At 37.2% G+C, this 27,099-nt stretch overlaps 1 protein-coding gene across 11 annotated transcripts in view; it reads right to left on the minus strand.

Moving 5' to 3' along the window:
- The window catches only part of PEX5L (peroxisomal biogenesis factor 5 like), a 243,407-nt gene that overhangs the window by 95,413 nt on the left and 120,895 nt on the right, over positions 1-27,099 (minus strand). For 3 of the 11 annotated variants that reach the window (XM_078350212.1, XM_078350213.1, XM_078350208.1), the window contains exon 3: positions 10,007-10,111. The exons of 5 other annotated variants lie outside the window; for them this stretch is intronic. In XM_078350212.1, the coding sequence (XP_078206338.1) occupies positions 10,007-10,075 (69 nt within the window). In that variant the 5' untranslated portion in view covers positions 10,076-10,111. Of the gene's footprint in view, positions 1-7,969; positions 8,035-10,006; positions 10,112-12,476; positions 12,543-27,099 lie in introns of those variants that run through there. 3 more of the 11 variants (XM_078350210.1, XM_078350207.1, XM_078350217.1) reach the window with 2 other exon arrangements.

The following is a 27,099-nucleotide window of genomic DNA, read 5'->3' on the forward strand; positions in this document are numbered from 1 at the left end:
AGTAGAAAATACTGTTATATTAAGGGTATAGGCATCTAGTAGGTTTGTGAAAATCTATTTGTAAAATAGATCTCAGTAAATTCAATCATACTTTCCCATCAGTTTATTCCCTAATTTCAGCAATCTTCCAGTTTCATATTTTAGTGGGTCTCTAATTATCAGTGCCAACCACTATTTCCTTTCAGTTATTCTGCACCTCTTTGAATTCCGTCTTGCTCGAGGATGTTTCTGTGGTTAGGGAAAAAACACACTTTTGATACTCAGGTGATTGATCCCTAAATTAACTACCTTCATCTTTTGGGAGTTTTTACATTTGCCTTTCTTAAAATAGGCATAATCATTTAGTTTTTTGCTAAAGAAAAAGATACACCTCATAATCTTTAGTTTAAAAAATTTATTTATTTATTTATTTAAAATAGGGACAGGGTGTCTCTCTGTCACCCTGGCTGGAGTGCAGTGGCATGATCATAACTCACTGCATCCTCGAACTCCTGGGCTCAAGCTATCCTCCCATCTCAGTCCCCTAAATAGCTGGGAATACAGGTGTGCCTGGCTAATTTTTTTAAGTTCTAAATTTATTTTTGTAGAGACAAGGTCTCACCATCTTGCCTAGGCTGGTCTTGAACTCCTGGGCTCAAGTGACTCTCCCGCCTCAACCTCCCAAAGTGTTGAGATTACAGGTGTGAGCCACTATGCCTAGCTAATCTCTAGATTTCTGAGACCTTATTTGTTAAGTTGCATTTTGAGGCATAAAATGACAAATGGAGTGCTTTGGAGTGTTACCAATAAGAATGTTTTTTATCACTCTACTCACTTTCACTACATTGTGTCTTTGGCACAGTGTCAGTAGTATCATAGTTTAGAGCCGATGGAAGGTGGCAAGGGATCTGAGTAATGGTAAATATGGGGAGAGAAAGTGCAATTATGTTATTTCTGCAAGGGCAATATGGAAGCATTTAGTGGTCATTTGGAGACTGGATGCCAAGAGACACATTTGATACTCTCACGTATGCATGCTATTTAAACATGGATACATCTCATTTAAACATGCAAATCGCAGATGTCCATTAGAGTTTAAGATTCTGGCACAGAGTTGGTAACTCGATTTTTATACATATTGATCTGTTATTGAGGGATGGGCTTTGAGAATGCTTTTCTTCTTTTACCGTTCAAGTTACAGCAATAGACCTTTCTTCAACTATTGTAAGATTTGGTGTTGCTTATGTATAAAACCTCACAGATTTTACCAGGAATCAAATTACCCAAGGTCTCTTTTGGTATTAATCTTTTATTTAAGGATGCTGCTTTAACCCATGAGTAAAACCCTGAGCCCCAGTGTTTTTTACTTTTTCTGAATTTGAACATTCCTAGGTATCACCCATTCTATTTATATTAAAGTATTTTTAAATGTCGAGGGACTATGAGCCTCCTATGTTTCTGGAATAAAATGTACTTGAATTTTTGTAGATGCTATGGTCTATTTGAGTTTAGGAATGATTTGCAATACTTTCTGGCATACAAGTCAATTTTATTATCTGGAAATGTAGTTGAAAGAACTGGTGTAGAATAAATATAATATACTAGAAAATGATAAAATGGCAAAACATCATTGATTCTGTGAGCTCATCTAAAAATATGATTAGGGGGCCGGGCACGGTGGCTCACACCTGTAATCCCAGCACTTTGGGAGGCCGAGGCGGGTGGATCACAAGGTTAAGAGATTGAGACCATCCTGGTCAACATGGTGAAACCCTGTCTCTACTAAAAATACAAAAAATTAGCTGGGCACAGTGGCATGTGTCTGTAATCCCAGCTACTCAGGAGGCTGAGGCAGGAGAATTGCCTGAACCCAGGAGGCAGAGGTTGAGGTGAGCCGAGATCGCGCCATTGCACTCCAGCCTGGGTAACAAGAATGAAACTCCAGTTTAAAAAAAAAAAAAAAAAAAAAATATATATATATATGATTAGTGTCCTGGAATCTGTATTTCATTTATAGTTGGTTCTTGTCCAAACTGTACATATGTAATGGTTTCCAAAGGACCTATACATTGATGCATATTTCCTGGTAGAACTTGCTTTTTTAACCACTATGTGCTTAATGAAATGAACTCACCCAGTGTGACCAGCACAGTGATGAGGTCCTACTTTCACAAACAATGCTCATCTCCAGACTGTGGCCTGCTCGTGCCTGTCAAGTGTGATCTGAATTCTGATGTGTTATGTGCATTCACAGAGAAGGGAGGTTACCATCAAATATGGCACCACCCTATACTCACAGAAGTTATTGTAATAGGGTTGCATTTACTAAGCAGTGCATTCTGATGACTGGCCTCTTATTTACCCACTGGCAAAAGTATATAAAGCACAAAGACTAAGCTCAACCAATACAACTGTGACTTTCAAACTATGAATATGTATGGACGATGTTGTGACTATCCCTTTGAGAGCCATTATTTCTTTGAAAAAAAGTTGAATTTCACTGACAGATGGCTAAGAATAACTGAGTTCTCTTAGTCATGATTTTGAAAAATACCAGCTGTATCCTTACTTGGGACACAGTCAAATGCCTTTGAAAAAAAACAACAACCCAAAACCAAAAAACAAGCAAAACAAAAACAAAAACGAAACAAAGAAAACCCTAAGAATTTATCCTTAAATCATAGTTCTGTGTACGTATATGTGTGCAATAGTGAAACAGGCCTACATTATCTATAGTTTTGGAAAACCAGGGTGTTAGATTTCTACAGATGCTTTTAGTTGCAAATGCATAAAAACTATAATCTAAATTTGATAAAGTAATTCTAAAAGCAAAATTTTTGTTAACATCCAAATGGAAAGCAAAGGAAAGGCACAATTCAATGAGGGCCCTGTCCTTTTGGGTCTGTCTGCTTTATCAAAGGTAATAAGTGTATTTTTTTTTTTGGAGCCTGTCTTTTCATTCAAACTTTAGACAAATTTTCTGGAGAAGGCACCACCAGCACTCCCAGATTTACTCGGCATACAAATAAAGGGATACCAAAGGAGAGGCTGTTCAGAGAGACTCCAGGGAGCCCAGGACAAAGACATGGCATCTCCAGGCTTCTGCTCCTCTGCCTCAGGAGGTCTGTATCTCTTCCATACCCATTGTCTTGCTTCTGACCATAGTTCACACCTGGACTGATGGAACTGTTGTGACTGCCCAGCTTCTACAACCGTGCTACTCCTGTGGCTGTCTTCCATAAATTCAAATCAAAGAAGGAGTAACAAACTACTTTCTGCGTCAGTGTTTTTCAAGCTGGAGCACAATTTAGCTACTGAGAAATACTTGGGCTGACATGGAGGATAATGGCAGGGCTCAAGGGTGAAAGGTCAGATTACCGATAGTGTGGAAAGGTAACTGAAACGGAACGAAAGTGTTTTGGATTTGATGGGAGATAATGGAAGATGAAACAGGAGATATTACAAAGATACAGAAATATTTGCTTATGAGCTCTGAAGCCAGAGACTATCTTACTTACATTTATATTCTTCACAACTTCAAATAAAATGTCTACATCTAAAAGGGGTTCAATAAATGGCTATTAAATGAGAAACTGACTTTGCAGAAACTGAAGATGTAAAAATATCTGTCTAAAACGGTCCAATTTTAAACTACATCTTCAGTTGCACGAATTTAAGACTGATTATTTTAGTCATAGGAAGTCCCATTTTATTTATATTTGTATAGCTAAGAGTAGCTTTTTCCGTGCCCTTCTCTTCATTTTGAACAAGCTTATATTTTCTTTGGTGACCTGAGAAAAAAATAAATCTTTTAGATCATAAAAGAACATTTCAAATTGAACTGAATCTCCCAAGGATTCCCTTTAAACTTAATTTCCAAATGGTATAACTTTTGCTCTTTCCTTATGCATTAGTAGGATAAGGTTTCGTGACTTCCTTTTAGTTTGGAAATAACTTTAAGACCTTCCCTTATTTTATCTCTTGGGTATGAGTACACTGATGTTATACAAGTAACAAAAATTTTTAAAAATAACTGAGGTGAAGTGATTGCAATTTCAGCCTAATCAGATTATTGTAGCTGAGTTTAAATGACCCACTTCATTAGTTGCTAAGGTCTTTGTCTCAGTTTGTTCACATTTTAAATTTTCATTTCTTATCCTCCTCTTTCCTATTCTCAATATTTGGATCAATTGAAAGAACCTTCTGTTAATGGCGACAGATTCCTATCTCTCTTTCAGGACCCCATTCAGCAGGCACATTGTCTAGGAACCTTCTTCAGGGCCAACCAGTGAGTGCCTCTTTACAGCACCTGCACGTCCCCATGTCTTGCCCAGTGTCATCATCTTAGTTTTATCTGTTCTCCTCCAACCGCCAACTAGACTGTGACTTCCTTTAGAGTAGAGATCTCATCCAAGCATTTTTTTGTATTCCATAGTAGGAGTTTAATAAATGTTGCCTGATTTTATACAGTCTAACTGAATGGCAAATTGTACAAAACAATGATTGCATGGGTATCCTCAATTTAATACTGGGGTTGATCAATTCACAGAGAGGTCAGTGGCCCTCAGAAATGTTTGCCAATTTCTTTGCAGTTTTTAAACCACACACTTGAGCCAATTTTCTCTGAGTCACATCTTTTAAATGTTTGGAGTCCTACTGATACCTAAGGAAGCATTTCCAAATACAAAGCTTCTACCAGGAATGTGAAGGCTTCTACCAAGAAGTCAAAGTGCCAAGAGAGAATGACCAATGAAAAAAATGAAAATAAAGGCCTAAGCCTGCCCCATACCATTCCACACTTGGAAGAAGGACTTGGACCAGTGTGAATGGGAGGCCAGCAACACGTCAACACAATCCTATTCCCTCCCTGTTGACTTTAAATCAGACATTCAAATCTTGAGATTTCGAGGGAAAACCCTTAAGTGGTCAACTGACACAGACACAAAGGAAAACTCTTCTGTTCAAAAATAAGAGAATAGGTGACAACTTAAATGTAGGGGCTTCTTGTCCATCAGAATGCAAAATACTATTGATCCGTTACAACACCTTCCTTGTAATCAAATGTTCAATCAAATGATTTCAATTGAATTAGGACTTAGACTGGCCAGCTGATGTGATTAATATTAGCTACCACACTGCCAAATTGCTTCATGACACTCGTGTTTTCTTTATGTTGAACAAATGCAGAATATACCACCCAGCTCTAAAAACTTTATCTGAAACTACATTTGCCTAAGCTCAACTTGAATTTCTCAATTTCAATGTTTTCAGATTAAACTATTAAATAATCTAAGCTATAAGAAACTAAGATGAAAAGATGTTTTGCTTTTAAATATCGTTTGTTAACTAAATTACAATGTATATTTATATTGTTTGTTTTGTGACTTAAATATTTGTGTTTGTCTTTAACGAGATATATTGCTTAGATGTTTCATTCAAAAATATAGAGCTCAAGGTTTGTGATAACATATTACGGAGAATTAACCCTAACGCAAAATACATTCTAGATGAGAAAACACTGCCCATAAAGGACAATAATCCATTATTCTATGATTTCACATTTCAGGGTGATGATCTTGAATCGTCTTAGTTTTAAGTAAAATATCCTGTTTTTATACTTAAGCATTTAGTACTTCAATAATAATTTTAAAAGTTAAAACAATGAAGCTAATAAGTTTAAAACAGCTGACAAACATCTCATATTTGTAATGTTGGTTTAGAATTTGTAATACTATGGCATGTCTTTTTCCCTCATTTAAATAATAGAAAAATTTTAGAATTGTTTTGTTTATATGTAAATGAAATACAAATGTCTTTGTGAGTTTTGAAATTCCTTTATTATTTGTGATATGGTTTTTTTTTTTTGAGATGGGGTCTTGCTATGTTGCCCAGGCTGGTCTCAAACCCCTGGACTCAAGTGATCCTACCATCTTAGCACCTGAGTAGCTGGGACTACAGGTGCCCCCACTTCACCTGACTCTGTGACATTGTTAATTTAAAGTCATTTGTTAAATAGGCTTTCATTCATAATTTTATAATTGAACTACTTGTTTATGGTTTTATTAGTCCTATCCAAGTTTAGAAATTTATTCAGTGCCTGTCAATATAGGGAGCATACTGTGAGTGATTCATTAATATCAACACTGAGTTACTGGACTCAATCGATGGAAGAGATAAGACAACTAAATCATTACCATGCAACCCTTAAAAATCCAGATGTGTGGAGCTCTGTAATGGTAACTCTGACGCCTGACAGAATTCATTTCCTCCGAGCTTACAGTACTAATGGACTGCCCCACCCCCCCACTTCCTATTAGTCTTCTGGTAAAGGATAACCAAATGATAACTTTCAACTCTTTGACTTGATCTAGATGTCAACCAACTACCTACAAGTACTTTTCTGACAGGACAGCTAGGCTTTTATAAAACGTGTCTATTCCCAGCTTGTGTAGTGCTAACAGTAAAGGGTAGGCAGAAGAATGCAATTAAGGCAATTGTTTTAAGTTAGAAATAGAAGCCCAAACAAAGCTGTATTTAGTAGCAGCCCTGAAAACATTCTTCCCATCGAGGACATTACTGTTTTTATCACACACAAAAATTAAATTAATACTGAGGTATAATTGGTGGTGACAGAAAAACAAAGGCCTGGTTTGAAAAAAAAAAAAAAAGTCCCTTAACAAGAAGAAACCTGGACACAGTTTTAAGATCCTGTGTGCTACAGGCAAAGATAAATGGGCTATACCTTGCTAAAACAGTAGCCAGGAGATACGGTCAAACACAAAACTTCTGCAGGCTCCTCAGAGAGAAGCATTTGCTAAAGTCATTTTCTTCTCATAAAGAGAATACATTTTTCCTATGATATAATCAATCTTCTGGCACGTGGCTTTCCCTTCTATTCCCAAATTGAATTTGTTTATATTATTTCCCCTTAGAATAGAATATTCTGTTCAATAGGATTATGATGAGAATATTCTGTTCAATAGATTATGATTATAATTATGATTTAAAATTTTTTAGTTGATATTTTTAAAAACTGAAAAGAAACAAGTGAAATTAAATAAGATATTTGATTTAGCCAATATATCAAAAATCCAAAATATTACCATTTTAACATATGATCATGATAAAAATCGTTAATGTGTAGTTTACACGATTTTTTTGATGACTCTCCAAAACCTGGTGTGTATTTTATAACTACAGAACATCTCAATTTGGAGCAGCCACAAAAGGCTCAGTAGCTCGCGGCTGCTGTATCAGACAGCGCAGGTCCAGAGAAACCTTTTTCCTCAAAGACTTGATTCACATATTTTCTTCTTGAAATCTTTTCTCAGCATATTCTGAGGAAATATACAAACTATTTATAAGTGTTAATATTGGACAGCACGAACCTGAGCTTCTATGAAGTCCTTGCATACTGTTTGCTTAATATGGCATTAATCATTATTTTGAGCAAAAAAAGCAGCTCTCAGTGGTCCAGCAATGTGAGCTCAGGTCTTCTAGCCAATACTTGTGCATTATTCAATTTGTTCGGTGTACTATAGACTGTTTCGCTGGAGTGTGTTTGGCTTAATTCCTCTAAAAGTTGAGGAACACACAGTAATAATCACATAATACAGAAAAGTTCCAGAATATGGGATTATTCTACACTTACAGTCCATTGAGTGAAAAGTTATGAATTAAGGTAAAAGCTCAGTGTTTCAGTGATTTATTTTCTATTTCATGTATCATAATTGTCCCAATGACATTACTGATAGAGTAGTAATGATCCTCAGACATATCTGGAATCTACCCCATGAGCAGCTGGCACTGACATACCAGTGATGAGGATGAGTCAATTATTCAGCGTATGTAGCACTATGTTATAAGGTGCTTTACAGGAGACACTGGGACAAACACGTGTCAAGACACTAGCACATTCACACAAGGTAACAAGTAAGAATGCAGTATGGCACACAGAGCAGATGCTGTGGTTGTCATGGGAAGTACTCACTTTTTCTGATCATTCTGCTTCTTTTTGGTTTTGCATGCCACTGATGCATAGCAGGGAAGAAGCCACTTGTGTATAGTGGAAAAAGTATATCAACTAATAATACTGCATTTGACTGAGAAATAATTGTATCAGAGCTGTCACTGAATTAATTCTGTAATACTATCAACACAACAGGTGCATTACATTTTATCAATCAGAACTCTGTTTGCTGTTTCATAAGCTGGCCAGTATGCAACAAGAATATGATGCATTAAATGAAGCATTCTATCATCTTCATGCAGTAAACTGTAACTAACACCTCAGAAACAGTTAATGCGACATTAGACAGGGATAAGAACTTGGTACAAACAAATGTTCTGAATATGAGAAAATGGAAATAATCACAATTTCTTTTCCAAATAAAAAATATCATTTTGCATTAAATTGTAAATGAAAGCTTAGGTTATAATGGTAATTTGGACATGTGAAAAGATCATCGGAATGTAAATAGCAATGCGTGATTTTGTGAAAAAAGAATCTTGGGTACTGGCGCCTGGCCTAGATTGTGAAGTTTTGAGATGACATGTCACAGTACAACTGGGTCAACTGCAGATTTGGTCAGGTCGTACCTACCGTTGTACGGCTCTGCCCTTCAGCAAAAATGTCCAGGAGTTCCCACCTCCCATAGCATTCACCTGAGAGAGTGTGGACTTAACATTTTGGATACTTAACAGAGTATCTAAAGGTCTAACTCTGATAGACAGGAGATCAGCATAAAACTCTATCTGTTTTCCTACGGATATTAAGTGAAGATTGAGGAATTTGGTAAATATCAAGCAAATTTCTTTCCAATGATTACTATGTGTTATAGGGAAGAAGCATCTCTTCTTTTGGGATAAAACAACTGAAAACAGGAAATTTATCCCAGAGTCCTGGGAATCTTTAATAACTTTAAAAATTATTTAGTTTTGATGTTATATGTTATAATTTTTATAACTTACAACATAGTACTTAGAATAAAATAAAACCACATATGTTGGCAGCAGCTGGTGATGAGATCTGCTGATACTCTAAAAATAAGTTGCCATAATTTAGCTTTTGACATAAATGCCTTCCATGAGGACTGTGAATGGACATTGTTTGAATTCCAGGCATGTTCATATAATCGGAACTGAATCATATAATCGGAACTGAATGGAAAAAATGAAATGTTTAAAATAACAATCTAATCTAAATTATAAGATAAATGCAAGTAAAAATATTTTTCATTTGCGATTTTTAAAACTGGTATTCCACAGAGTGGTGATGAGTACATTATACATATTTATGTAGATTTTACAGGGTGTTTCAAAAGTCCCTGAGGACATATAGGATTTACAGTCTCAACATCTTTGCATATAAATGCAGACTTTTTTTCTCTCCTTGTTATAATAAATGCTGAAAATGGCTCTCATGTGCTTATAATAGAGATGACATTTTTGTTCTCAAGGTCACTGAGTATAAGGGGTCGCAAATGCCATTTTCTGCATGGAGACTCAGGGACTTCTGGCCCATTCCTGTAAATTAGTTATCCACATAAATATGTATAGACATATATGTAGCACGCATAGCCACAACATAAATATATTTAACATTTAAGAAAATTTAGATATTCTACTGGTAAACTGACATATGTATACAATATAACTTGTATTTATTCCCAGGAATTTGTTTTTTTTTTGTTCAAATGTACTGTTAGCTTGTTATTTCTTTCCCAAAGTTGTTAACAAGACTCCTTTATAAAGAAGCAACATGTTTTACTTGCACATACATTTTCTTTCTGTCTTAACTAAAGTTGAGTAATAAAATTAATATTCACAAATAAATAATTAGATGGTGAATTTTTCTTTTTTTTTTTAGCAATTTTGGTTTTCATCTGTATTTGTAAAATTGTTTCATTGAAACTGTCTTTTAAAAAATTGGTTCAAGAGTTAAAGTTTTTTTTTCTAGTTAAAAATCACAATGTCTGATATATTAACATATGTCAGCTTCCTACAGGAATCCTTTGGGTCTGCCCACCTGTGATGTCATAGTAAGGAGGGGCTTTTCTTCTGCAGACTCCTCCCTCGGTATCTCCTTCATCACCATGGCAACAGCCTTATCTGCCGCCCTAGAGCCTTTTCCCTATAACAGTGAAATCAACAATGACTTGTGTCAGGAGAGATCTTTATTATTTATTACAAGATATTCTAATGTTTAAAGAGCAATCCAACATAAAGGAAGAGGTAGGCTGCTGCAAGTGAATCTTGAGGCTTTTGGCTGAGGAGAAAACACACAAAATCTGAAAAAAGATTACTGAACTTTTAGTTAGCTACCTTTTCACCTTTACAGCTGACATATTACATTTAATTTTAACATAGTATTTTATATGTATAATATGTTTTAAGGAAATTAACATGGCATGAACGTTTTTATATCAATTTAAAAACACTATAGGTTGCCTGTTACGTTCATTTATAAATTATTACTATATAATCCCTGCATATTTTGACTGACAGGAGTTTGGGACAGTGATTAGAAGCAGGAACCAACTCCCACAGAGGGCTTTTGCTGAGTGATCTCTGGATCTTTGCCATTTTTGAGTGGATTGGGATAAAAAGAGTAAAAATGTTGTAATACCTCTAAAAATATGTCAGTGGCTTGACATAGCAGGAATTCACCAGGCCTGTTTTGTGGAGACAGTATAAACTTGATGAAAAAAATTTGCAACTTTCAATTTGGTTTGTGAGACCAAACAATTTTAATAGAATTTTAGAAATGTCTTTTAACTGAAGAACCCCATAAATACAGATGCCAGTAAAGGTTAATTAATACTGAGGCACTAATCTGTATCTCTCTATGTATCTACAGACACATATGTATATGTATATATATATAGATAATGCATACACACATCTCTATGTTATTTGTCTCAAAGAAGTAGAATTATAAACTGTAAAGGGATAGGCTGGTTTTCTGTTATCTGAGTTTACCAGATTATTACATTTTTTGAGACTAGATATAATGAGAAGCACCCCCAAAAATATTACCTTTCCAACCCCATTAGAAAAATGTCATACTATGTAAAAATTAAATAATCCTCAAATGCTTCAAAAACAAAAACTTCAATGTTCTCAGGTCTCTTGGTAGAGCCTCCCTGAAGAAAATAATTTTATACTAAGAACACATATGAATAACTGTGTTGTAAATCTACTTAAAATACAAAGGTAGCAGACAGACCTGTCACAGGCAAAGAAACAAAAACGAACAAATGGGGTCTAATGCTGGAAAAGGGAATTAAGAGCCGGGGTCCATATTAACTCAGGGCTTAATAAATCTTGATTGTTCCCATGCAACAAAAAAGGATACAATTACATCATTATCTTGTGTTTTCTAAGGGCTTTAAGTGTCTAGAGGGTAGGTTTACTATAGGGATCAAAACATTGCCTTTTCTCAGGCACTGACTTACTAAAATGTAGCCAGATGCAGCTTTATTAAAAAGAAAAACTTCTTGTATAGTTAATAGATTTTTAAATGTGCTTTAAATGAATTTGTTTACAATGGTGAAAGTTTGTTTCTTTATTTTGCTTTGACTTTGTAACTAGCACTATTGAATTATGATGTGTTATTTCCAAGATGGACTAGCAAATACCAGAGATTTCATTCAGCAGATATATCAGTAGTGATTTTCATATATGCGTGTGTTCTGTAAAGTTTATATGGCCACAATTCATAGAATAAATGACTTCTGGAAGAATAAAGGAAAGCTTGATTCGCTGCATAACAAATTGAGGTGCATAATGATTCCAGGTTTCTTCTTTAATGAAGCAATGTGAACTTCCTAAAATGGAGATGCAAACAATTCTGAATTCTGGGAAAATATTTATTATGGCACTATTAACTTGCTTAACATTTTATCAAAATATAAAAATTATTGGGATGAAACATTGCACGCTATAAGCTTAGTACATCTTTATAAGCTACAGTCATTTACAGACTAAATATGGTTTATGCCAAATATTTTTGCAGCTTACTTTTTTCAAAAGAGCAAAGTCATTTGTGAAGATTCTTTCCATGCTTCAGTAAGTTCTAATAATATAGCAATAAACAAAGTGGCATGCTTATATTTCAATTCCTATTATATTTAAAATAACAAATCTCATGTTACAAGGTATAATTTTATTTAAGAAAATAATAATTTAGATTCTTTTCTTGGGCCAAGAAAAAATGTCAATTGATAAGCATCTCAAAAAATTTCAGGTCAATTTTTCTGTACATTATTTATTTGAAATGCTACCAATCCATTAACTACATAGAGATATTTTTTTTTTTACATGTGCAACTATAAGAGCTAGAATTAGCAAGGGACATGCCATTTCACTAAAACAAAAACAAAAACAAAACAAAATCAGTCCTTTCATGCTGAACTCTAGAACAAAGCAGTGGTCAGCTGGAAAGGATGTACAATAAATACATGCGGTGCTTTGTATTTCTTGCAGAAAAAACCCACCAAAGCCAGGGTCAGGTCACTTTTTTGAAGACAGTGCCACTTTTTCTTCAAGGTTACACCTACTACCTGAAAAGAGTCACGACACACCCATGTTAGTGCCCGCCAGCAACGTTTTTCTTCACAGACTTTTGGCTCTTGAGATAACACCCCATAAGCCTCAGCGTCTTACAAGTGCAGTACAGTCTGAGGACAGAACGGGAAGATGTGCCACAATGACATCTCCATGGTACCAGATACAGCGTCTAAAACCACCGCTACATCAAGCGAATACTCTCGTGTCAATGCAAGATCTCCCCAAACCAAACGCCTCCTCCACCTGGTATCGTAAAATCAAGCTGTGTTATTTCTGGCTTGTGCACTTATCTCGTGGGATAATGCTTCCAGAAATCAGAAGCTGACTGATAATTGGCTTGGCAATTCATGAAACTTTACAAATTTGCTCATCAGCAGCTCTGCGGGGTGATGGCAATATACCTGTGCAAATTTCTTTCTTTTTTGAAGGCAGTAGCTGAAAACATTGTGAGATACATATGTAACTGTTCAGACTTCAAGCTCAATTTTCAAAACAGAACCACACCAAAGGGTCAGTTTTCACCTATTATGTGAGACAACATGAAGACAGCAAAAATAAAATATACACTGAATATGCATTCAAGCATATAAGCGGTTTATAAACATTCGATAACATTAAGTCTATATGCTTCTATGCCACTCAGCAACAATGGAAAAGAATAGGGATATTTTAGAAGTTGATTATCATATTGTGGCATCCTCCAGCAATGATTTCAGCCTATTTCTTTTCAAGTAATATTTCAGAATCACTTTTTCCCACTTCCTTGTTCAATTTCTTGAAATATTTTTGACTGGAAAAACAGTATCAGCATTAAGGGGAAACTTATTTTTCTCGAGGCTTTCTTGTGGAAGATTATTTGATTTGATTTGATTTTTATTTCTTCTGTCATTTGTTTCTTCACTTAGGAAACAGAATGACAGCTTTCCTAACAAGTAATAATTCTAGAGAATAACCTCTTTATTAAGTTCGATTATAAGAGCAGGCACAAATGAATGAAACACAGGGCATCCAGCAGTGCCGTTCAGGTTTATTAAGAAATTAATCACGGTCCACTTCTTTCCTTTTTAAAAATAGAGAACATAAGAAACAGCACACACAATACGGGACATCACAGGACCCTCTCCGGCTGGACACCAGGCTGTGGAGCACTGGCTATCTTCAGATGAGAAGGGGTTGGGCCCATGTCACAGGGAAGGGGCTCAACTATTTCAAAAAGCCACCACATGTGGGGCAGTCTGCCAAATATTTGACATAATTTCATTAGTTTGATCTCATGATAACTCTGTGGGGTAGATATTATCTTCCGTATAGTGGAGGGCACTGAAGCCCAGAGACAGTGTGATGTGGCCACAGCTTCAAAGCCATTCTGTGGCCGAGCCAGGACAGGGACCAGCCCAGCTTACCAGGCCTTCCTGCTCTGTCTCTACCACACCAGTGTCTGTGTATGTGGCTTGGGAGGCTGCAGGCCTCAAGCACCTGGGCTCATGTCGGTGGTTCATGATCTCGCTGAAATTTGGGGCAGCAGCCACTTCTCACTATCATCACACAGACTGGCTCTAAGCACACATTCTCTGAGAAAGTACTTCTTTCTCTGGTCTGGAATGGTCAGTAACTGCTCTCACAAGCACATTTCTAACAAAATGCTTTCGCTGCTTTCACCCTCACAGAAAAGTAACCTAAGTATTTCATATATGTACAAACTTCTTTGTTACTCTATAGATCTTAGTAGGTTTATAAGCTTTAGCACCTCTCTAATTCTTATTAAATGCTAACTAAATGCCATTAAATGCCACCTTTACTAAGACTTTCCTGAGATCCGCTGTGGTACATAAAATACTTGAAGTATGCAATTCCAGTTATACAGGCCAATGGTAAGCAGTTTTCTACTTGTAGATTCTATTACTGCTATCATGGAATTTGTAACTTAAAAATTATTTTCATTATTTTTAAACTATCAACAACTATCCAGAGTTTCTCCATCAGAGACATTAAACAGAAGAAATTGAGGTACGTTAGATTAGGGGAAAAGTAAGACTATAATACCAGAAGACATCTCTGCCAACCCAAAATCATCTAACCTATGAATTTTTAAAATAGCCTTCCTTTTATTCTGATTATAAAATTAACATACTATTGCCAAAAATTGATAAAAAACAGAGCCAAGAAAATAAAAGTAACAATCCTAATATTTTCATGAATTAAAAAAATTTAGTTTATAATACCAGCAGTTAATTTTTTAGGTTAAATGTTTTAAGGATAGACCTGCTACTATAAAGTCTACAAGTATGAATATATTAAATATATTTCTTTATATATACACACATGTAAACAAACTCCTGGTATCTATATATTTTTGTTTGTTTATTTTTGAGACAGTGTCTCACTCTGTCACCCAGGCTGGAGTGCAGTGGTGTGATCAGCTTCAACCTCCGGGCTCAAGTGATCCTCCCACCTCAGCCTCCTAAGTAGCTGAGACTACAGGTGTGTGCCACCACACTCTGCTAATTAAAACTTTTTTTTTTTTTTTTTTAAGAAATGGAGACTCACTATGTTTCCTAGGCTGGTCTCAAACTCCTGGGCTCAAGCAATCTTCCTTCCCACCTTAGCCTCCCAAAGTTTTGGGATTACAGGTGTGAGTCACTGTACCTGGTACAGTCATTAGTTTTGCACATACTAAAAAATTCTGGACCCTGGATGATTAGCACCTGTAAAAAACTGCCCAGTGAAAGTGTAATTTTTGATGGCTGTTCTTGTCTCTCATGCACAGAAGCAGGATAACCTACCTGCGTTCCCCTGGTGAGCTAAATTTCAGAGTAAGTGTCAATTGTCATACTCTCTTCAAACTCCCAACACAGGAAAAGGCCAGGGCCATCTTTTACAGTGTCCTTTCCCAGTAAAGTGTGTTCCTGTAGAATTCCACCAGCACAGATTAGGGTTCAGGCTATCTTGGTTCTATCTTAACCATTCCTGTCCCAACAGAATGTTTTGTAAGTTTTAAAAGTGGTACCAATAGCTAAATCTTGACATACCGGTCAATCCTTGTTTCTAAACATTCTGAAAGAAGCACAGATCTAGGTGTAAATCATTGGGAAGCATGGACAGAATGTGCTTTTCTTAAATAGAGATTCACCTGTGGAATTTACAGTCCAAGATGAATTCACCATTGGTTCAGTAATCTGTTTGCAGCTGGAAAACGTGATTTACAATTCCTTCCTAAGGGTAGTCAAGTTGCAGCAAAGAAACTGGTGTCTATCTATTTAAAATAATGACAGCCGGGCGCGGTGGCTCAAACCTGTAATCCCAGCACTTTGGGAGGCCGAGGCGGGTGGATCACGAGGTCAACAGATCGAGACCATCCTGGTCAACATGGTGAAAACCCGTCTCTACTAAAAATTACAAAAAATTAGCGGGGCACGGTGGCGCGTGCCTGTAATCCCAGCTACTCAGGAGGCTGAGGCAGGAGAATTGCCTGAACCCAGGGGGCGGAGGTTGCAGTGAGCCGAGATTGTGCCATTGCACTCCAGCCTCGGTAACAAGAGTGAAACTCCGTCTCAAAAAAAAAAAAAAAAAAAAAAAAAAAAAAATAATGACACAGGACATTGAAAAGAAAAACTTCCGTCCCACCTTGTATTTCCCTCTTACTGTCTCTTTTTCCCTCCAGCATTGTTTTCTCCATGAAACAGGTGCACATTTTTTCAGCCCTCATCTTTTGTAGGAAGTCTTCTGGGATTAATGAGGAGTTACACTAATTACATTCTGTTATATAACTCCTGTACCTTCCGTTTATGTTATGTGTTAATTGGCACTATTTGTTTTACCGAGAATGTGATTAGGTGGGGGAATGTAATGGGGTGGGGAAGGGGCAGGTGGGAGAACAACATGGGTACCAATCTCCACAGTCTTTTACTCTAAGCCTCCACTTATGAACATTACTGGGACCCCATGCGCACCAGATACATACTCACTTTCCTTGGTCTGACTGATCGGAGCAGCGTGAGATTATGACTTTCATGGGCCCTACGCACTTTTGGCTTCATGAGATATTTCCTTAAAAAAATCATATTCTAGTGCTACATTGGTATAAAGACAAAAATAATCCAGACAGTATCCATTATTGCACATTAATTGTTACAAAATAGTCCATTTTGGGGGGTTCTGATTTTAAGAGAGAGTGATGTTAAATCATTTTCATGGGTCCTTAAAAGCACTGTGGGCCCTATGCACTATGTCTACTCTGCCAAGTGGGTAAACTAGCTCTTCCCCTTCTGGGCGGGGGGGGGCGTCTCCTCAACAGTCGGTGTGCTGTCCTGATGGCTGCTGTGCTGTCCCTGGTGTGACCGCCCTGGCTGTCGGGTGATCGATGCTGCTTCCACATTCTGCATGCCCATGATGGCTGTTCCTGCCCTAACAGCCCCTGGCTACTGTGGTTGGTCTCACTGTTTTTGTTAAGGGAATCTTTCCTAACAGTACTCACAAGCCTTTGAAAAAAGATGTTTTAAAGTGACAAACAATAATTGCATGTGCTCAAACAAGCAGCTTTCATCTTGTCATTCTCAAAACACGCTCTAAAAGCCTGGAGCATCTAGACCCGAGGCAGAAAGCACCAGCAAGTAATATCCACGGTTACTCTCAAGATGTAACCTCTCCACCAGAAAACAGGCCTCAGCCTGCCTCAGAGGGGACTCCTGACCATCCAGGAGCACTTCTGAGGAAAGTTTGTTGCTGTTAAAAATTTAGTCTATTAGTCTTTAATAACCAGAGTCACTGATTGGCTCCAAAGTACTTCCTGACATTTTTTTTTTTCCTGATTATGCAGTTGGTCACTTGAGGAACAGAACTGTCCAATACCCAAAACTTCTGAGTTGTGCCTATAGGCTAAGCTCCTCCTTGGGACCTTGTTATTATCTTGTATTTTGTAAACAATGCCTTGGCTGTGTCTCACTAATAAAACTGCCTGGTGAGAGCAAAGGTTGTGGGAATATCTTTTGAACCATTTCTGCCTTGTTGGGGATCATCCCCTGTGGGTGCATAGACACTCAAGTGCACTCAACAAATATGTCCTGGATATCAGATTATTTCATCCTGAAATCACATACAGTATAAGGCCAACTTTTACAGATGGCGATTTTGAATTAGATGAAAAGTTTTAATTAGACTTTTAAGGAAATAAAATAGTTTCAAGCACCTAAATAAAAATTCATTACAAGTAATAAGATGTTGCCAGGTAAAGATGCTTACAACTTGCCCTGAAAGACAGAGGAGGCTTTATTTTTAATTAGTAAGATCCATTTGTCCACAAACAATTTTCCATTTGTTTGTTCTTTTGAGAAGATTAAACATGCCCTGATCTCAGTCTTACCATGTCCCAGGGTTTGTTTATCCTCTTTGTTTTGCAAGCAACTTACCACAACAGTCAAGGTAATAGCACTTGATCTTCATTCATCCATAGCTGGCTTTGAATTAGTAAAGTTTTGCTATCAGGTTTCCTCTGATGAATGTGTCTCTAAGTTACTAGAGATTGTTTTATCCTAAGGATGAGCTTCTCTATTATACACCTGCAAGCAACTTTTCCTATCTAGGGTGGTCTGTCTTAAAACCATTTTTTTTTTCTTTTGCCTTTGGCCTTATATTGAGGCTGGTGTAAATAATACATATTTCATAGTTAATGAGTAAATGTAGAATGATATGTTGTTTTATTTTTTATGTGATAAATTCCAAATTTGTTATATTTTGAGAGGCCTTTGAAGATTGTGTGAAATATGTCACAAAAAATATAATACCAATTAAAGGGTTACTGGGATTATTTTTCAATTCCTTGTCAAATATCTCAGATCATTTGCAAACAGGCACTTTCTTGGTGTTATTTTTAAGAAAAGGAAAACAACTAAAATATAAAGATATAAAGATTGCTTTTTCTAAAAATTCTGCCCTGCCTCCCCAAATATAAGAACTCTAGACTGTGTGTATCTTACTTGCACAAATGGATGGACACCTTAACATTCAAGAGAAAGTAAAGCATGAAAATCATTCATCATCAACATAGGTAGGTGCATAGACTATGCTGAAGCAATGGTGTTTTGGGCATAGAGGGAGGTGAGATATAGCCTCTTTTGCAAAGGAAGCAGGGAAGGAGGACTTGAGGCCTGGTTTCTCAGTATATTTGATGATTGGAAAGTATTCCAAAGTAAATAAAATAAGAATCCCTGCAGGTAAATACGGGGTCAGGACAATGAAAATGTTGCCTCGTATTCATCACCTCTGGAATTCTTTTACTTATCAGGGATTAGACGTATTTCCCCAACTTCCTGCCTCTAGTAAATATACATACCAAATTAAGAAAAAATAGAAAACAAGTCACAAGGAAGAATTTTATCCTCTTACCAAATTGGAGGCCAGTAAATGTTGAAGTTCATTATTTTGGAGCAAGGAGATTAAATTCTCCTTTTATCCCTTTGTTTTCTTTTTTGAGATGGAGTCTCACTCTGTTGCCCAGGCTGAAGTGCAGTGGCGCAGTCATAGCTCACTGTTAACTTGAACTCTTGGACTCAAGTGATCGCCCTGCCTCAGCCTCCTGAGTAGCTAGGACTACAGGTGTGCACCATTGTGTCTTGTTGGTTTATGTGTTTTTTTTTTTTGTAGAATTGGCATCTTGCTATGTTGTCCAGGCTGGTCTCAAACTCCTGGCCTCAAGTGATCCTCCTGTCTTGTCCTCTCAGTGTGCTGAGACTACAGGCATGAGCCATCAAGTCTGGTCTTCCCTCCTTTTTTTAAAGATTAAAAAACCTGTACATTGAGTATATTGTTTTTAAATTATTGAATCTAAGACAGTAAATTGGTCCAGATGTCATAGGGTAGAATTATACTACATCATTTTTATTCCAGACGAAGGCAGTTAACTAGTGAATTGGAATTCAACCCTTTACAAATGTTTAGGCATATTTTACTGTGAATTGCTGAGCCAGAATTGTAGCCTTGAAGCCTGACTATTCAGTAGCCCTCTCTGTGGCTTTCCTCATTTTCTGGCAGGTGCAACTGTTTTTATCAGCTTGTTCTCAAGTCACCAAATGCCCTGGTTTTGTTGATATAACTTAAGAAAACTGCAAAAACTAGGCCAAGTTTACAAGCTACTAGCCAAGAAGGTCTGCAGCTAAGGTACTCCATCTGCCTGACTTCCCTGAAACAGCTCCAAGAGAGAAGCTGAGACTTTGGGAATTCCTATTCTAAAGTTGTGGAACTAACTCTGGCACCTCTGCGTGTCCACATTTCTCTGGGGGTCACTGGCAATGTGTGGGCTGGTTCTTCATAATGCTGTTGGGTTCCTTAAAAGCAGATGAATAATAGTCTCTCACCTTACGGAGAAGAGTTAGGAAAAATATAGAAAGACTCTGAAGCTGCAAGCCACGGTCAGCATGTAGCTGGGTGTGGTCAAGGTGATTACCAGCTAATGGAGCCAGTGGGCCTATGTGGTCAGAGGAGGAGGAAGTAGGAAGGCCACGTGGCATGCTGGCACCAACACCAAGACTGCAGTTAGAGGAGAGGAGTCTCAATCCCAGTTCTGGCTTTTATAAACTCTTCTCTCTAAGCTTCTGTTTTACCTTTTGAAAACAGGATAGCATTATTGTCTACTTCATAGATTTTTCAGAATTACATGAAATAGTATACACAGAAGCACTTTCCACAAAGCCTGGCACAGATTAGGTGCTGAAATATTAACTAACTATGAACTATGACTGCTGAGCTCATGAGCCCTGTTGGCTTAATTGCGTCTATGAGATAGGTGGCAAAGATGCAATCTTTTGCTTATGTTCATCCACGGAGTACGTGGCAATGGTTCTCCTGGTCTTACTGTTGCAGAGTATTCTATCATCTCAATGTACCAGTTCACCCATTTCACTTTTGATGGATATTTGGGTTCTTTGGGTGATTACAAAAGAACACTGTAATGAACTTAAATTTAGAAGCCACAGAGGACATGAGAGGACCCAATAAAGGAAACTGAAAAATAGATGTGAAAAGAGTAGAGAGACTTAAATATCAGCAAAAGCAGCAGCAAACAGTGCATGTATGGAGAAAATATCTCATCTGTGAGCAAATTAAGAGGAAGTCTGAGTCTCTGTAGCCACTAGCAAAGACGAATGTTGAGATGACTTAAATTAAAAGAGAGCCACAGAGTACGGAGATCAAGGATCAGAAGCAAGGCCAGGAGGTTGAATCCAGCCACCGGCAGGGAATAACAAACCGGTGTCCAGTGATTTGGGATTAACAACTGTTACGAGCTGAGTTGTGTACTTGCAAAATCATATTTTCTTGTCTCATATATAGTAAGAGCCAGTGCCTAAGACTGTGTCTGTGTCTGGAAACAGGGTTGTTAATGACGTAATTAAGTTAAAAGGAAGTCATTGGAGTGGGTCCTAATCCAGTATGACTGATATAAGAAAAGGAAATCAAGACACAGACATTCACAGAGGGAAGACCATGTAAAGACACAGGGAGGAGACACTCACTGACAGCCAAGGAGAGGCCTTTGAAAACCAGCCTTGCTGACACTCTGATCTCAAGCCTCCAGCCTCCAGACATGCGAGCACATAAAATAAAATTCTATTTCTTAAGCCACCAATCTGTGGTACTTCGTTATGGAAGCCCTAGTAAGCTAATACAGCAAGAGAACAACCGCCCATGAATGACGGCAAAGTGGTCTTGCTCTTACATCTCCGTTTAGAAAGATCCAAAAAGAATTCACTGACAATGTTACTTTAAGCCTTTCAGCTAATTCCTCTTGTGGCTTCTAGTCTATTCAAAAGGACTTCATAAGTATGGAAACTGAGGAATGCGGAACCCTTGGCCACCTACAACATGCCATGACCTAATTGTCAGGGAGAATTGCCCAAAATAAAGTTAAATGAAGATTGTGCCTCGAGTGGCAGTCAGTGCCAGTGGAGCTGTGCTTTCTCTCACTAAACAGAGGTTTCAGTCACATGACCTCAAATTATAGTTTGGAACTGCTCGAAAACAATTTTCTTGTGAAAAAGCAAATTTCTTTTGATTTCTAAATGTAAATGCTCCAAGGAAGTTGTTTCCAACTAAAAGTTTATTAAATTATATACACTTAGAAGCTTCATAAGTTAATATAGACATTAGCCAAAAGATAGAGTTCATATGTATGCAAACAGAGAACAAATTTAAAAAAAGAACACTTGGAAAATAATCATGTAGCACTGATAGCCTTTAAATTTTATTTGAAGAAAGTGCTTGCTAGTATCTCTGTAGTGTATTTTGGGGTAGGGCTTACACCTGGTCTCTGCTGTCAGACACAGCCTGGCCTGTTTCAACTTATATATGAAGACATTAGTGTAGATGATATCCATGGGGGATTTTAAGTGAGTTAGAACCCTTGGAGTGCCAGAATGTTTTAATAAAACCAGTTTCTCTTTTTCTAATCACCATACATGTATAATTCACATTTCTATTGGTATGCAGATAATGTACAAGTTCATTTTACTTTTCTATCAAACCTTCTGGTTATAATCATGGTACTGATTAGTTTCAAATGTAGAACACCTGTTATAAATGTCAACCGATGCATGAAATTTGCTCTTGGAGCTACCATTTAAGTACTTACTAAAAAGGAAAAGAGCCTCTCAATTCTCTTCCCCACCATGCTTACTGACATCCATGAAGATGAGAGGCTAGGCTAGGAGCCAAATCAGGTAGCCCACTCCAGACAGAAGAATCCCAGGGGTTTTGAAGCCCGTGTCTGGCTGTGCTTAGACTCAAGTCCCACAATATATATTCCATATTTCTGTTCTTAGAGGTTTGCTTCAATTGACAGAACAGAAGGGGAAGAAAACAGTTGCCAAGTGCCTGCCTTTTCTCGGGTGTTATGCTATTTACTCATCAACCACAAGCTACCGAGGGATGCGTTAGCTCAGTGGGTGTGGCCACATGGCTTTACAGATGTGTGCTTGCTGAGGGTAGGTGGGATTTCTGTTGATAGAATGTGGGACCTGGCATTAGAAAACAAGGAGTATGAGACGCAGGCACAACAATGCTTTCTTGTGTTATCTTGGGCAGAGATCTTATTTTTCTCTAAGTTGGAGAGCGCCAGTGGTGCTAATAACTGCCTCACTGATGTGGCAGGGTTTTTTGAGGATCAAGTGGGTAAGATAGGTAAAAATGAGCATTCAATATGCTCGAATAATGTTATGAATCAGCAAAATACTATTAGCTGAGTAAATTATTTTCCGTGTGTATCTGGGAGGCCATCGAAACTGAAGGACTATTTATAATTTGAAATAATAACTTGATAATGCTGTACTGTAATCAAAGAGTTAACAGACTTCTCACAACAGAAGCCTAAAGCAGGGCTCGATCTGGCAGATTACAGCTGCAGCTGCGGGACTCCAGGGTACCAGAGATTGCTAGTGAATTCACAGAACTGACAGATAGAGAACCACGTCAGGAAATCCATCTAACCACAGCTTTATAATCACAATAAAAAACATGACTTTCCACTTTCAAAGTCTAAGAAAGGATTCAAAATAGAAGACTTTAAGACTGTTGGAATATTTCAGGCAGTTTCAAAAGTATATATTTCTATTAATTAGTACACTGGTTTGTCTGATGAATTATAAACAGGCATCACATATCTTGTTTCCAATTTGGAAAGACTGGAACATTTTGGTGGACCATTTAGTTCCTAAAGGTATTGGACCATTTCTATTCTTTGTACATGATTGCCTGTATCTCTGTATTCCCTGATACTGGAAATATGACCGGACTCTGTGTCTCGAGTCATTATTAATAGACAGAAGAGTAATTTGATAATATTGGTTTCAAGTTGCTTATAAAGTTTTTCTCAATCTGCTACAAATGGACTCCCTGCCAAGCCCTGCATTTTCTTCTTTCTGACTCTCAGATATTTATCAAAAGAGACTAAATTAACATTTAAAAGTGATTTGGCCTAAACTCAGTTCAATCTGCCAAATAATGCACTGTGGCCTTTTAGGTCCAAAGACAAGAGCAACTACATGACACTGATATTTTATGAGACAGGTTGAAATTGATACTAATTCTAGGTAGATGTTATATATACAAAAAATTAATCCTATAACTTTAAGATCCTAGTTATTCCCATATAAATATATGCCATTTATTTAAATTAAACTTTTCAAAGGTTCTGAGAAAGTAGAAGAGGTTTTAGGTCCTCCGCGGAAGCTCTTCCTAAAAATACTGAATTGAAGAAAGATCAAAATAGTTTCAGCCTACTAAAATTTAGGTTTAAAATTTAGAATTTCTCTAATCTCCAGTCCCCCATTAACCATGTCACAGTATTTCCTTTCAGTTGCATGTAACTTGTTCAAGTACCATAAGACAAAAAACCTGATTGACCAGCATTCTCAATTACTTTTTCCAAAAAATTTCCTGTCTAGAAAAAAAAATGCCAAGCAAACCTGCTCATTAAAAGGATTCTAAAGATTCCAAGTTATGGTCCACAGTCAATATATATTCAGCCCCAACTCTGACAATTACACCTAAGGAACCATCCATCAAGGAAAGATGAGTGGGTAATAGCCCTCGGGCCTGTAATATCCTCATCCTTCAAAGAAAAAATTAGGTTTAGTATATTGTACTTAGTGATGTAGAATGAAGTATTCACATGTTAGAAAGGCTTGCTACTAAGAAAAAATGCTTTGTTCCCTGTACTCAGTCTTGAGGTGATAAAAGATTTCAGCTAATTAGAATAGCCAAATGTCTTTGAGTGTTCTCATTAATCAAAATCATGTGATATTTCTTTTGCTAGACTTCAAAACACAGAGACTTGTTTTTAATTTCTTACACTTAGTGGCTGATTTTCTCAAATGTTGCACCAAGGTCACAGAAGGAAGTTATTTTAAAGGCTTACTTCCTTGCCTTTTTCCTTAGGCCGTCGCAGTTAAACTTTAGGTATAGCTTATAAATGTCTATGGATAATTTATTCAATGGTATAAAAACACAGACTCATTTTCTAGTTTTGTTTCCATATGTAAGAAACTTCTTTAAAGATCTCATTGCAAATTATTTTAAGAGATTTTAAGTTTCAGTAAAAACTTAACCTAATCTGTTGTAGGGCTTTTACTATTTAAGTCATCAAGATTTAGAAATTACAGACATGTTTTTTCTTTTCTCTCAAGAATTTAAAACAATTTGCTCATTAGGCTTAGAATTTGATCTCTGAAAAGTGAAAATAAAGATGTTGGCATTTTCCTCATTAAAAGTTGCTTATTTTCAGAGACAGAGATCCAAGATGGCTGATTGCTAGCAGCCCAGGATTGTAGCTCCCAGTGAAAGCACAGAGAATGAGAGGACCCTACACTTTCGGATGAATTTTTGTTGCTCACAGACCAGGAGATTCCCAGTGGAGGAGCCCCATGGGTTGCCAGCACGACTCTTGTGGCTGGTGCAGTGGTTCTTGGTGCAAGAGTAAATGGGACTGGGTCCCCTTTTGATTGATGTTTGGAGCTCCGAGAAGGCAGAGTCGCCTATTCAGCTGATTGAAAGGGACTCAAGAAGGAAGCCAGACTGGAGATTCCCAGGCAGAAAAGCATCACGAATCTTAATGCCGCTGTTTTAGCCGGCGCAGAGGGTTGCTCAGATTCCAGCACTGGGAATAAACAAGTTGGACGTCCACGCAGAGACCTAATTTGAAAGTTGGTAATTACAAAGATGACAGGTAGATAAATTTACAATGATGGGAAGAAACCAGCATAAAAAGGCTGAGAATACCCAAAATCAGATTGCCTCCCCCTCTACAGGGGATCACAGTTCCTCATCAACGAGGGAACAAGACCTGATGGAGAACGAGTGTGTTCCATCAACAATAATTAGGCTTCAGAAGGTGGATAAGAAACTTCTGTGAGTTAAAATAACATGTTCTAGCCCAATGTAAAGAAACTAAGAACCTTGAAAAAAGGTTTGATGAAATCCTAATGAGAACATACAATTTAGAGAGGAATATAAGTGAACTAATGGAACTGAAGAATACAATATGAGAACTCCGCAAAGTATGCACAGGTTTTAACAGTTGAATTGATCAAGCAGAAGAAAGGATATCAGAGGTCAAAGACCAACTTAATGAAATAAAACAAGAAGACAAGATTAGAGAAGAAAGAGTAAAAAGGAATGAGCAAAGTCTCCAAGACACATGGGACTATGTGAAAAGACCTAATTTATGTCTGATAGGTGTACCTGAATGTCATGAAGAGAATAAATCCAAGCTGGAAAATATTCTTTAGGAAATTATTCAGGAAAACTTTCCTAACCTAGTAACACAGGACAATACTCAACTCCAGGTAATACACAGAACACCACAAAGATATTCCTCAAGTAGAGCAACCCCAAGACACATAATCGCTAGATTCACCAGGGTTGAAATAAAGGAGAAAATTCTAAGGGCAGCTAGAGAGAAAGGTCAGATTACCCATAAAGGGAAGCCTATCAGACTCACAGCAGATCTCTCAGCAGAAACCCTACAAACTAGAAGAGAGTGGGGAGTGGGGGTCAATATTCAGTATCCTCAAAGAAAAGAATTTTCAAGCCAGAATCTCATTTCCAGCCAAACTAAGCTTCATAAATGAAGGAAAAATAACATTTTTCACGAACAAGCAAGCACTCAGAGATTTCATCACCACCAGGCTGCTTTACAAGAGCTTCTGAAAGAAGCACTATACACAGAAAGGAACAACCAGTATCAGTCATCCCAAAAACTTACCAAAAGGTAAAGAGTATCTCCATAATGAAGAATCTATATCAATTAATGGGCAAAATAGCCAGTGAGCAATAAATGACAATACTAAACTCACAAATATCAATATTAATCCTAAATTTAAATGGATTAAACGCCCCAAAGACACAGACAGGCAAGTTGAATAAAAAGTCAAAACCCATCGGTATGCTGTATCCAGATCCATCTCATAAGCAAGGACACACAAAGACTCAAAACAAAGGGTTGGCGGAAGACTCACCTATCAAATGGAGAGCAAACAACAACAACAACAACAAAACAGGAGTGTAACTTTCATCTCTGACAAAATTGACTTTAATAGTAACAAAGACTAAAATAAACAAAGAAGGACATTACATAAAGGTAAAAGGATCAATGCAACAACAGGAGTCAATGATCATAAATATATATGCACCCAATACAGGAACACCCAGATACATAAGACAAGTTCTTAATGACTTATAAAGAGACTTGGACTCCCTCACGATAACAGTAGGAGACTTTGACACCACACTGTTAATATTCGATGGATCAATGAGATGGAAAATTAACAGGATATCTATGATTTGAACTCAGACCTGGAACAAGTAAACTCAGTGAATATTTATAGAATTCTTCACCCCAGGTCCATAGAACATACATTTTTCACAGTATCACATTACACCTATTTTGAAAGTGACCACATAATTGGAAGTAAATCACTCTTCAGCATTTGCATAACATTTCACAGACTTAAATGAAATACTGGTTGGCTGTTTGTTTGTTATTTTCTTCCCTTATTCCTTCCTGTC

The sequence above is a fragment of the Callithrix jacchus genome, chromosome 15 (assembly GCF_049354715.1).
Source record: "Callithrix jacchus isolate 240 chromosome 15, calJac240_pri, whole genome shotgun sequence".
NCBI classification, from domain to species: domain Eukaryota; kingdom Metazoa; phylum Chordata; class Mammalia; order Primates; family Cebidae; genus Callithrix; species Callithrix jacchus.